Below are 13,228 nucleotides of genomic sequence, written 5' to 3' on the forward strand. Positions count from 1 at the left end.
TGTGAGAGCCCGAAGGAAGCGGGGCTTCGTCTTCTTTGGGTAGGCAGCTTCTTCGCGACTGGGAGGGCAGCAGAGGCGGGGGCAGCACTCCAACCGGCTGCTCCACTCCCTCCCGCATCTCGCAGTCTCCGGGAGCGGCTATGCCGCCCTCCCAGTCCCGTACTGGTGCGTACCGGGGAGGCCGTGAGGGGTGGGAATGGCGGGCGTGCCGCTCCCCCCTCCCACCGCAGGGGGGCGCTGGCGCGGCGGCGGCGCGGGGCGCAGTGCGCAGGCGCGGCCATTCCCGGCGTCCTCAGCGCCGGCTCATGGCGGCGGCGGCGGCGCCGGGACGGGTGAGCGGCGGCTCCGGGCCCGGGCCCGGCCCCGAACGTGTGGGGAGGCGGCTCCGGGCCCCGCGGCGTGTGGGAGGGCCGGGCGGGGCGGGTGTCCCACGCTCAGCGGCTCCTCGGTGGTGTTTGGGCCTGTGTGGAAGGTGGCGGGGGACGTCAGGGCCTGTTTCGCCCCCTCTGTCCCCAGATCGACGGAGGTCGCAGCCCATCCTTGCTTTTATCGTGGGGACGGCCCCTGTGCCTCGCTCCCTTGTCCCTTCCTCGTGGTGACAGCGCCCTTCCTGCATTCATCCGTACATCCATACATTGTCCGCGGAAGGGCAGCGGAGCTGGGGAAGGGTCTGGAGAACAAGTCTGAGGAGGAGTGGCTGGGGGGGCTCAGCCTGGAGAAAAGGAGGCTCGGGGGGATCTTGTCGTTCTCCACAACTGCCTGGCAGGAGGGGGCAGCCGGGTGGGGGGTCGGGTCTGCTTACAGGTAACAAGCGACAGGACAATAGGAAATGGCATAAAGCTGCGCCCGGGGAGGTTCAGGCTGGCCATTAGGAAGAATTTCTTAATGGAAAGGGTGGCTAGGCATTGGAACAGGCTGCCCAGGGAGGTGGTGAAGTCCCCATCCCTGGAGATGTCCAAGGAACCATTGGATGTGGCACTGAGTGCTCTGGTCTGGGTGACAAGGTTGTCTTCAGCCAGAGGTTGGACTTGATTATCTCAGAGGTCTTTTCCAACTTGATTGATTCTGTGATCCCCCAGTGCATCCTGTCTCCCTCTGGACAGCATCACTCCTGCTGCCTAAATCCAACTTCTCTGTGATAGGTGGGAATTCCTACAGTGCCCTGTCCTCTTCCTGTGAATCTGTGCCTTTATAACCCCTGCTGTGTTTCATCCCGAGGCCAGATGTTTAATAATCTTCAAAATCTCCTAGTTCTTTGTTTCAGTAAACTCCATTCTGTTGAGCCCTAATTGTTCATATACTGTGGGAAGAAATTAATTCTTGAACAGTTTTCATTACCTTTCAAACTGTTACTTTTATACAGCTTTGCTCTGGTTATATGTACTTGCCACTAGCCAGAAAAAGGTCAATTTTCTATGCCTTCAGGAAAAGTAAAATAAAATATATTGTACCTATACATGCAAGCCATTAGCAAATAACCTGGAAATAGGTTTGTTGTGTCATCTGGAGTTTTTTTTCCCTTTTGTCTTTCAGTTTTAAATTGAAGAGAAAATGTCACTTTACGATGACTTGGGGGTTGAGACCAGTGATTCCAAAACAGAAGGCTGGTCCAAGAATTTCAAACTGCTGCAGTCTCAGTTGCAGGTGAAGAAAGCAGCTCTCACACAAGCAAAGGTACAGTCCCTTTGTGGTTTTGCTTTCTGTTTTTCAGACTTCTTTTATGTTCAGTGCATTGTGTTTGTGACCTCAGAATACCACTTTGGGGTAATTTGCTGGGAGTTGTCTATGAGTTTGTAGCAAAGAACCTGGCAAAGCTGAGGGGGGAAAAGGGAAGATGCATTTTTCTTGATGTGTCTTAGAGGGAGTGTTGCAAAATTAAAATTGAAGGAAGCACTGATGTATGTGCTGCAAACCTCAGAGTTTTTAACAAGCAGAGCTGAAAGCTGATCCTCAAGTTTAGCTTTAAAGATAATGAAATTCAGCTCTTTAATTTTTTTTTTTTAATGTAAGTAGGGGTCACACTGTGATTTATTACTTACACATTTGCATCATTTTATGGTTGTTACTTAAAAGGCTCTTGGTGCTAACCTGCAAATCATTATGTATTAGAAATTTTTACAGCAAGTGTTCTCAGAGTAGATGAAAGGGAGGAGTACAAGCTAATTCTTTTTAGACTGTGACAGAGCTATTTTCTCTTTTTATTGCTGCTGCTTTTTATTTCACCCTTTTTCTTTGAGCAGTGTTGATATTTTGGTTCAGGCAGGACAGGAGTGCTCTGTGGGGTGTGTAGGTTCTCTAGAGGGATTACTTAATTAAAAAAGAAGCAGTAGCACTGATGCCAAATACTTAAGTAGGCACAGCATTTTTTTTCCCTGGAATTGCTCCTGATTTGTGCTGCTGAAATTGGGGGCAGGATTTAGTTGATCCTTGGAACAAACTGCATGGATGAAACGTACTGATTGCTATATTAGTTCTATTCTTTGTCCGTGTAACTGATGTGCAGTGTATCCATAGCCTCACAGAAGAATAGGATAGGATTAGAAAACTCAAGTTCAGAATAGATGAAAATATTTTATCTGATGATAAATGGGAAGAACAGTAGATCTTTGGAATAAGTCTGAACCTCTTAAAAACTAACTCAGTTCAAACTCACCTGAAGAGGTTGTATGAATTTCTAATGGTGTTCCTGGTCCCAGTGAAAACCCAGGACCATTCATCTACCACTGCAATCAATGTATCAAGCAAGCTCATTTTTAGAAAACTGTATTATCTTTTTTAGACATTGTGTGTTTTGGTGATTTTTGCAGAGTCAGAGAACAAAACAAACTACAGTCCTTGCTCCAGTGATTGACCTGAAACGAGGCAGCTCCTCTGATGAGAGACAGATAGTGGACACACCCCCTCATGTAGCAGCTGGGCTAAAGGTAAGACCAGGGTGGCTAAAAGTCCAGCTGTTAACAAATGTTTTGGGAAATAAATGTTTCCTAGTGGTCAAAAAAGTGATTGTTTTCTGAGAATGTTTTCCTCTGCTTATAAGTAACATTTCAACTTTATAGAGACTTCCATGTGGTACAGCATGGAATTACCACGGTTAATGTGTGGTTATAAAACAGTGTTCTTAGAATCCCAGACAGCTTCAAACTACTTAGCAAGATAGCAATTTGGGCAGCTAAATAATGACTGTAATTGTGATTGCATCACTGTTGGAACTGGACCTGTATAACAATCAACTGAAAAATAAATGAAAGCCACCTAACCTTTTAAATGGATTTCTCATGGTAAGGAATCAAGAGAAAGTTTGTCCCTGCAGCTTTTTCGAAGAAAAAGTTCTGAAATGGTTCTTTCAGATTAGAGAAGAACAGTCTGTGTGCCTCTGTTGGTACTGTATTAATAGCAGCTGATAAAAAAGCCTGATGAGATTGTGTGGGAGGACCCTGGCAGATGGTTGCAGCAGCAAGATGCCATAAAGCTTCTAATAATGCATTAATGGGGTTTGAAAATTCTTGTCCGTGCTGATTTGCTCCTGCTTTGCATTTGACAAGGGGAGGGGGTGGTTCTTTCTTCATGGGAAAATTTGAGATAATGAGAAACTGGATGAAATGCTAGTTTTAAGTAAAGCCAAGATTTCTTCTAGTACCAGTGGGATTAGGATATTACCTGACATTACAGAAGTCAGGAATCAGAAGTGTTACATTTTTGCTTTCCAACTGAGTGTTGTTTTCAGATCTCAGCTGAAAAAACTCCTTTTTCTTTTTTTTTTTCCCCCCAGGATCCTGTCCCCAGTGGTTTTTCTGCAGGAGATGTGTTGATTCCCCTGGCAGATGAGTATGATCCCATGTTCCCAAATGACTACGAAAAAGTGGTGAAACGTCAGAGAGAGGAACGACAGCGGCAGCGGGAGCTGGAGAGACAAAAGGAGATTGAAGAGAGAGAAAAGTAAGGCTTTTGTTTGAACTCCTGACATATTGACTCTTATGTAAAGAATAGACATGTCAATTTGTTTCATTTTATCGCTCTACTTTCAGGGAAATTCGTAGAGGTTTTGTAAATACTGCGTGCTTGTAGAAACAAGTGCAGTGTTTTAATTAATGTGTTTTAATGCCCTTGGTAAAAATCACCTAACAGTGCAAAAACAATAAGAACTATCAGCTTTGCAGCCTCTTTGGCAGGAAAGACCCTTGTTAAAATTATTCTGAATTTACTTTGTTTCAATAATAGCAGCAATATTTAGGTACTTCTTGCATCATTATCAGACTTTCACCTTGCAGGTGTTTTAGAGTATTTGTTGTCAGTGGCACCTGCCTACAGAAAAACCTTTCTAACACTCAGCGATGAGCCATCCTTTTTGCTTCTAAAGACTACAAACTGAGCCATGAATGCATTCAGTTTTACATGTGGCTAGCACAGCCTTTGAGAGGCATAGTTGCATTTCCTTTTTTAATACTCTGTTTAATACGTTAATTATGTGTTTAATACTCTATTGTGTCTGGAGAAAAGAAAATACTACTTTATTTTTAATGCCCTTTCCCTGAAATAAGAAATCTCTGTAATCACGTTAAGGAAGTTGAATGCAGACTCAGTATCTGATTGTTGTAAGTGGTGCCAGCCAGGCAGAAGATTACATTCACTCATTTTAAGTGAAGTGAATAAGTTGTCTTCATTGCAGTATGAATCACCTGAAGTCTGGAATTACAGTTCTGCTGCCCTGTTTAGATTGTGGAAATTATTATTTCTAGTCATTGGGACTTCTCTGTCTTCTCTTGGATATATCTTTGTTGTTTTGATGGAGAAGGAATGCCTGAGGCTCTGTCCTACTGGCATGCAAAACCTCAGGAATCTGGGATGTCATTCCCACAGTTTCAGCACTGATTGCTCTTTAGTCATATTTGTACTTGTGTGTGGGCCAAGAGTCTATACATACAAACATTAGAGAAAAGAAGTGATAAACAAATAATACATTCTGATTTCAAACTGGGGGAAATAATCTCAGCCAAACCTGCGTCAGATGTGTGCTTTTTGGGATATTAGGCTGTACATTTGTTTTGATTTCAGAGTGTATAGATTCAGAAGTTCTGTGTGGTTCCACAGTAGAGCTGTTTTTAGCATCCTATAGCACAGTTTTGGTGGGTGTGCTAGGAGTAAGATCTGATTTATGCACCTCTTAACTTTTGAGGAAAAGTGCTTTTCCTTTTTGTTGTAAAGTATTAAAATGAGTAATTTCCTGATCACATTAGATAACAGCTGAAGTGCAAACAAATCGTGAAGCATTCCTTACTTCACATTAAAAGTTATGCCTGAATCTTATTTTAATTAAACTTCTCAAAAATCTGATGTTTAAGCATGAGGATTTTTTTTAATTGAGTAAATCATATTACTCTGTATAGCCTGTGATGGGAAATATAAAAGGGATTCTGTGCAAAGCAGGGTGATCAATTAATGTCTGTTACTTGCTCTCTGCTCCATCCAACACCTGTTCCACTGCAGTCATTCAGTCACTCTGGCCTCTTTGGACAAGATTTATTCAGGTGCTTCCTCCTTTCCATACATTCTTCTTGGCTGACTTGAAAGTGAAAAATGATCTTGGTTTAGATCCATCTTCTGTTTTACCAAAAATGCCCCATGAGGATAAAAGCAAAAAAACAAATGGTGAAGGTGCTTACTTGCACTTTCATGGGAAATGTGTTAAATGTTGGTTGGATGGAGCAGAATAATTCACCCTGCAAAGGTGGGATCACAAATAAATGCAGAGAGTTGACTTCCATGGTTTCTCATCCTAACTTGCTGTGTCTCCTAGAAGGCGTAAAGACAGACACGAAGCCAGTGGGTTTTCAAGGAGACCAGATCCAGATTCTGATGAAGATGAAGATTATGAAAGGGAGAGACGGAAAAGAAGTAAGGGAACTGCTTATGGTTTTGGTGTGGAAAGAGGAGAAAAAGAGGGAGGGGGATTCAGAGTCCTGTTGCATGGATTCTGTATTTCTCTGTCCTCACATGAGTACTGTTAATTCTCAGCCTTTAGAATTAATTTGGCATTTTATTACAACATTGTATAATCCAGAAGACTGCTATTTTTCCATGGAGGTAGATGGCAGCCAAGTTATTTGTGAAAATACCTCTATTTGCCTTAGTTTGTAGATACTTGTAAGTTTCTGCATGGTGCAGGTTCCAAGGAAGGGGTGAGGCATGACATAAAATCAGGCTGTGAGAATCACTGTTGAGTTTTCACTGTTGCAGGTTTTCATTCCTGCATTTGTTACTTCAGTGCCCTTAGAGCTTGTCAGGTGATGTGGATCAGAAATAGTCATTGCATAAGCAAAATTAAGCTTTACTCTCTTTCAGCAACAAAGTTACAGTAAATAAATCAGGTTTGTTGTGATATCCTCCAAATGTGTTGTGTTCCATTTTGCTCATAGGTATGGGAGGAGCTGCCATTGCACCACCCACTTCTCTCGTTGAGAAGGACAAAGAACGTGAGTGCTCCAAAATCCTTTCCTCTAAACCCAGCAGTGTTAATTTCTCACTCAACTTTCTGTTTGGTTAAGTCCTCCTGCTTTTCCCATTGGAGTTTTTTGTAGCAGCAGTACATGAACAAGTTCTTTGTTGTTGTGGGGAGGCTGTGGGGGACCTGTGATGCTGCCTTGCTTCACATCTCTGTTCTGAAGGATTCTTTCTGTATTGCTGGACAAGTGGTTTGGCAAACTGGGCTCTTACCACCATGTGCAGCTACTCACTTCTGATGTGAAAGAATAAATGTCACAGGCAGGTTTCTCTGGATAGAGTAGAAACCTCCACAGTGTGGAGGGGGAATTTTTCCATTGCTCTTTCCTTTAGGAGGTACTTAGTGAATGTCTTTTCTGAACGAGTTATGCACTACAGACAGAATTTTGTAAGTTTTTCAGGGGTACAGTTTAGCTGAAGAGGTTTGTGTGCAGTGGTGGTGTGAGGATCTTAGTTGTCCACGAGATGGCATCATCTTGCTTCCCTTTTTTTTTTCCGTGCCTACCTGTTTTAAATTTTAAAATTGGAATAATTATCTGTATATTGTCTACTTTAAAAAATAATGAGAAGATTCTTATGCACACAAACATTCCTTTGGGAGTTCTCATTGTATTTATGAGAATACTGAAATGTAAAAAAAAACCCACAGCTTAAGTGAATTAAACAGCAGTGAAAGCGTGTGATGTGAGTAAACATTCAAAACAGAAAGACATTGTTTTGAGTAAATAATGAAGAGCAATTGAGTGGTGTCAAGGAAAAGTAAATAGAGACTGGAAATAGTAGAAATATCCTTATGGGGAGAGCTTTTAAAATGTGACATGGTCACATTTTAAAGAAACCTTTATATGGCTTCTTACTTGATGCTCAAATCCAGGCTGGAAGAAAACAAGAAAATATTGGTTGGTCCCAGTGTCCAGTCCATTTGCTGTTTAAATAGGGATTGGTTTTCTTCATATGACATCCCCAAACTTCACATCTGACCTTTTATTTGATAAGATACAAAAGCTAGTATAGAAGAAAATACTCTGAAATTAAGTCAGTCTCATCGAAGTCCATAAGTCTTTTCAAAAGTGATTTACTTATTTTTCTAGGGTTTCTATAGGTTTGTTTTTTTTTTTAATTTTGCCATTTGACTTGTCAGTGGAAGGTGGTTTAATAATCCATCCCGTATAATTGAGATATCCAGATCCATCCCCAGGAAGAGCTGCAGTTCAGAAATTCCCAGTGAGATGAGTTGCATTCATTTTTTTTTAATAGACTGGTTTCTCTTCTCTGCAAATGTGCAGTGTATTTTTATTACAGTCCTTGGGCCTTGAGTTGTGTGCATTGATCCTTTTTTTGTCATAATTCTGTTCCTGATGAATGGGAGTTTGTCCTCTGGATAATCTCATTGTAATGCAGGTGGCCTCTTAATGTTTATTTTATCCATTTAATAAGAGGTTAAGAAATGCATTATAGAGCTGTGGGAATCTATATCCATTGAGGAAAATCCAGAATAACTCAGATCTTGTTTCTGAGAGAGAGAGGTGAGGGGATGTTAAAACAACACATGCAAAGGAAACATACTTCTGATTTGGATTTATATGGAGGACTTTTTTCATAGTTTGTTAAAATTTTATTGGAAAAACCCCAAGTGTGTTTGTTTTCTGCAGCTGTAGCATCATTCCCATATGAGGAGGAGTCGAGACCTCGGGCACCTTCTTCCAAAGCAGCAATTCCCCCTCCAGTGTATGATGAGCCAGAGAGACCTCGTTCCCCCACAGGACCCAGCAACTCCTTCCTCGCCAACATGGGGTAAATGAGTGACCTCTGCACATTTTGTGGGAAAAAGCATTGGAAGGTGGTGGAAACCAAAAGCTGAAACAGTTTGTCAGGAGAGAAGAGCACAACCCATTGCATGTATGTGGTTAGCCTGAGTTCAGAGAGTCCAAACTGGCAGGATACAGAAAAAATGTGTATCCTGGAAAAATCCAGGATTGACTGGATTGAGGGAAACACATCTGAGGTGGTTGCATTCAAGGCTGTGTTTTTAAGCCAGACTCCAGAATAGTGTTTATGGCCTGTATTTGGCCAAGCCAAGCAATGCAGTATACTTGAAAACACAGGTGGCACATTGGTTCTTCTAGGTTTCTTTTCCAGCTTTGTCTTAAATTTGCTGCATACCAGCAAACTGGTATTTCAAATCATTTCAGCTGTGCTTTGTTCAAAAATTCAGGAGTGTATTTGCATGAATGTAGCAGCTGTGGCTGCAAATCTGCCCATTTACTGTCCTGCCTTGTATGTGATGCTTGTGTTACTACTGTGGAAACAAAGTGAAGATGAGTCTATAGCTAAAAACAGCTCAGAGACCTCATTTTTGGATTTCGTGGGGGTTTTTTAATTGTCCAGAAAAAGATAATCAAACTTGGTACTGTTGGACCAGCTTGTGCATTGTTGCCACCTCTAGTTAGCAGTACCATGGAACCTTCACTTCATTGAAGAAAGGGCTAAAAATCTGACCTAACCTGCCTCACTTTGACCACACAATTGGCTATTTATTCTGTCCCTTAGTGTTTTAACCTTTCAGCATTACATAGCCAGACTTTTTAGCCTTTTGCTTAAAAAAAAACCTTGTAACTTGTAGAAGCTCTTGTGCTTTTTGCCCCTGTGTAAGGAGATTTTAGGAGGTAGAATATTTGAGCACTCAGCAGAAATGCAGTGTTAATGTTTTCTGGAAGAAACCTTTACTAACTGCTGTTTTTTCTCTCTTTGCAGGGGGACAGTAGCTCACAAAATCATGCAGAAGTATGGTTTCAGAGAGGGCCAGGGGCTGGGCAAACATGAACAGGGGCTCAGCACAGCACTGTCAGTAGAGAAAACAAGCAAGAGGGGTGGCAAGATCATTGTTGGCGAATCTACAGAGAAAGGTAATTGTGTTCTGCACCAAGTCTGTGAGAAATGAAGCTCCTGGGTTTTTGTTTACCATCTGTCCTTGTTGAAAACATTGGAGTTGGAAAAATGACTTCTATTTGTTCTTGTGGAAATTTCTCTTTTTGCAAAGTGATCCCATATGCATTTTTTTTAGCTCATCCTCCCCTTCCTCCATCAGCTGTCCTCCTTTAGTGTCGGGAAGCATCTTCACTTCCAGGGCTGATCCTGCTCTGCCCCAATGGCTTCCTCCCTCTCACGTCCTATAGACATTGCTCTCATTTCCCTGCTCTTGTCTGATCTAGAGACTACATCCAGGCTTCTCAGTACAAGTGATGGAAGTCAGAAGACTTTTAGTCTTCTAGTTCTTATGAATTATTCTGAACTTATGAATTATTCTCCTCAAAGAAATAGTACATTGTCAATGTTCTTGCTTAATTCACATCATTGGAATTGATTTTTCTGCTTACTGTCATTCTCAGTAGCTACAAGTTGTGAATAACTGTTCCTCACCAATATGAAATTACATTTTGTGGCTTTTATTCCATTGTTTGATCAATAAGATTCTGATAAAAGTCCGTGATTGAGCTTTAATCATAAATCATTCCCTGATTCACTGTTCTGTCTTCAAACAGAAACAGGCAAGAAGGCGGATTCCAACCCCTTGACTGAGATACTGAAATGCCCAACTAAAGTGGTCTTACTGAGGGTGAGTTGGGAGTAAGGGAACGTCTCTTGGTGTTGGAATGTTTAAACCTCTGTTCCTGATACAAGACTCTACACAGTTCAAATGGTTCTGGCCTGCACCCACGTGGGGTTTTGTGTTCTGGGGAAGTGATGTGACTTCCTGGGGTACAAGCTGTGACTTTAAATCAGCACTGCTTTAAATTGTACAGTTCTCTTGTCCTAGGGACAGGGAACTGTCTCCTCCTGTAGCTCTTAAGCTTTTAAAGTATTCATAGTCACAGTTCACAGAGCATCTGTGATTTGTGTACAGAGTCACCTACACAGATTCCATCCAGTGAGCTGGGTTTATTCTTTGACTTTCAGAACATGGTTGGTGCTGGGGAGGTGGATGAAGACCTTGAAGTTGAAACTAAGGAGGAATGTGAGAAATATGGCAAGGTTGGGAAATGTGTCATCTTTGAGGTAAGAAATAATCTGTCTCTCTTTTTGGCTGCTCTGAAAGTAAACTGGGCACTTGTCCCTCATGACTGGTGTGTTACTGCCTAAAGCTGCATACATAGAAGATCTCTCAGGGTCCTTTACTGTGTTGGGATTCTGGATTTTCTGTAAGATACAAATTTCTAATAATAGGAACTGGGCAAAAATCTCTGAGCATTGTGCTTTTGGAATCTTTTTATTTCATTCTTTTCACTGCCTTTGTGAAGAGCAATGTTAAACAGTATTTTTGCTGCTGTTCTAATCACTCGTGGCTTGGGGTTTTTGATTTGTTTCAGATCCCTGGTGCCCCTGATGATGAAGCTGTAAGAATATTTTTAGAGTTTGAACGGGTTGAATCTGCCATCAAAGGTAGGATCCTAAATTGTGTCCTGTGAACCTCAGTTAACTTCTGTAGAGAGATTAAACAGTGTCAGTGGTCAGGCTGTTTAGTTGAAGAGATGTTTCTTTTATTGAATTGCTGCTTGCTGATCTGCTCTTCGTTTCAATTCCAGCTGTTGTGGATCTAAATGGAAGATATTTTGGAGGCAGAGTGGTGAAGGCTTGTTTCTACAACCTGGACAAGTTCAGAGTGCTGGATCTGGCGGAACAAGTTTGATTTTAAAAATCTAGCTCGAGGTGTCATTGTTTTGGCAATCACGTTTTCAGCAGTAGGCTGGGAATAAAGAAGAGAAAAGTAGCTTTCCTAGCAAACTGGAAACAAGCCTCATTGAATGGATTTTACACATTCGTTGTGACTTATGTTTTTTTTGTAATATAAAGCCCTTTGAAAGTAAGATTCACATCTGTGTGGTTTTGAATTGCACATTTCTGCTTACTGCTCTGGGGATCCTGGTTTTTTTGAGCTTTCAGATGACTTTGCTCTGTTGAAAACCCACTTCTGAGGAGATGCTTTGTCTGTATTCCTGCTTTCTTTGTTCTGGTGCTTCATCATGGAGTCCCTGTGCTGGATCCACGATAAGTGTGAAGCTTTGGACAAGGACTGTGTGCTATGATCTTCTCTTCCCTGATGGTCTCTCTTAGAGTTAGAGCCTTGTTCTCCTGAGTCCTCATCTCTGCACACCAGTGATTTGGGTAATTGGACAGTTGCAGCTGGTTTGTTCTCCTGACTCCAGGACAATGCCTCTGTGCCAGAATGGAGACTAAAATAATAAGGATTGAGTCTGTCTTCAGATCAAAAGAAAATCCATGTCTAATCCAGGGAAATAGAAAGAGAAAGGAGTTTAATGGACTCTTAGCAGGAGCTCTGTGCTGTCAGGCAGTCTGTGCTGGGAATATCCAGGGATAACCGAATACAGCTTATTAGGCAGGGAGACAGGAAACTCCTGCATGTATCTGGCCAGCTGTCAGAATCTCACTTCTTCTAATTCACACATGGGCAACTAACTTTGTTTAATCATTTCAAACCTGGCATTTGCTCTTTCTGTGTATATTTCTATATCTGAGGTCAAATACCATCAGGGTTATGCTTTTTTTTCCTTTTGGGAAGGAGTGCCTGTGGAAGTTTTCAAAGTAGGTGGCCATGGAGGGAAGTTCTTCTATGAAAATCTGAAGAGTTGACAAACTAAACTACTAAACACTACTACTCTTAACTTGATGTAAAACAGTACACAGCTCTCTGCTCCTGGTTTTATGTTTGCTTTTCGTTTGGGAACAGTATGTGACAAAGAGCTGGCAAGGGGTGAGTCTGCAATGGTGGCAATTGTCTCTCTGCCCCATTACACCCAGAATTGTCCAGATACTGAAATGCCTGGGAGCCCTGAGGGCATTTTAGCTGTTGGAAAGCTGATGCTGGATGTCTTCTTCCTGTTACACACAAGGACTGGGGGGAGGGGGGATAGACCTGTAGTTCAACGCTGTGAATATCTCCAGTTATTGCCCTTTTGTTGAGCTTTGGCCACAGATTTCTATGACAAACCCTTGGGTCTTGTGTTTTGCTTATTTTGTCCGCTTGTGTTCCGCCAACCTCTGTACAAACATTTGCTTGTAAAACGGAATTTTTAAAAAAAACCTGGTATTTTACCTGCTGTGTGTTGGCTTCCTTACTCTGCTCTTGTGTTGTGCAAGGCCTTCCCTCAGAGCTGGCCACTTCTGCACCATGAGTTGGCTCTTTCTCTAATGCACCCTCGCTGCAGCAGAGGTGAGGAACAGGCCTGACTCCAAAACCACAGGACTTGGGGCAAAAACAGAATCTAGATTCTGTTCCTGTTTCTGCTCTTTGTTTTCTCTTTGAGCAACACTTCAAGGCCTTTGCTGCCGTGTAGTAAAACAAAGAGATGAGCCTGGTATGAATTAGCATAGGCTTGCTTGTAATACTCAATCTGAGTGGTTGCTGTAGAAAGTTTAACCACTGGTAACAGATTTAGTTTGATCTGAGCTTGAAATTTGACTTGTCTTCAAGCAATGTGATTTATTTATGGCTCTTATTTTAGCAAAAACCTCTTGAGTGACTAGGCTGTAAGCATTTCCTGAGGTACACAGACTGGTTTTTGTGCCTTTAAGCAGCTGTTCTGCTTTTTAGCACCAGCTTCTGAGCTTCCAGTCTGATAACTTGAAGGTTTTCCATTTGCTGAGAATGGCTTTATTGGCAGCTTTTGAACGATTTTGTTCTGAGAATCCTTATTGTGGTTGAAGACAGGGG

At 42.1% G+C, this 13,228-nt stretch overlaps 1 protein-coding gene across 3 annotated transcripts; it reads left to right on the top strand.

Moving 5' to 3' along the window:
- Positions 1 to 255: 255 nt before the first annotated feature.
- Positions 256 to 12,609, top strand: RBM17 (RNA binding motif protein 17). Of its 3 annotated transcripts, none has more exons than XM_069034416.1 (12): positions 256 to 332; positions 1,534 to 1,674; positions 2,808 to 2,924; positions 3,770 to 3,936; positions 5,795 to 5,892; positions 6,414 to 6,470; positions 8,151 to 8,292; positions 9,253 to 9,404; positions 10,041 to 10,114; positions 10,456 to 10,554; positions 10,866 to 10,938; positions 11,082 to 12,609. In XM_069034416.1, exons 2-12 carry the CDS (start codon positions 1,552 to 1,554, stop codon positions 11,183 to 11,185), a joined length of 1,206 nt encoding a protein of 401 aa, XP_068890517.1. In that variant the 5' UTR covers positions 256 to 332; positions 1,534 to 1,551; the 3' UTR covers positions 11,186 to 12,609. The 3 variants fall into 3 exon arrangements, with proteins under 3 accessions (XP_068890517.1, XP_068890535.1, XP_068890528.1); XM_069034434.1 differs by having other exon boundaries at positions 5,798 to 5,892; XM_069034427.1 differs by lacking the exon at positions 256 to 332 and adding an exon at positions 1,125 to 1,142.
- The last annotated feature ends 619 nt before the right edge of the window (positions 12,610 to 13,228 follow it).

This window comes from Aphelocoma coerulescens, chromosome 1A (assembly GCF_041296385.1).
Source record: "Aphelocoma coerulescens isolate FSJ_1873_10779 chromosome 1A, UR_Acoe_1.0, whole genome shotgun sequence".
Taxonomy (NCBI): Eukaryota; Metazoa; Chordata; class Aves; order Passeriformes; family Corvidae; genus Aphelocoma; species Aphelocoma coerulescens.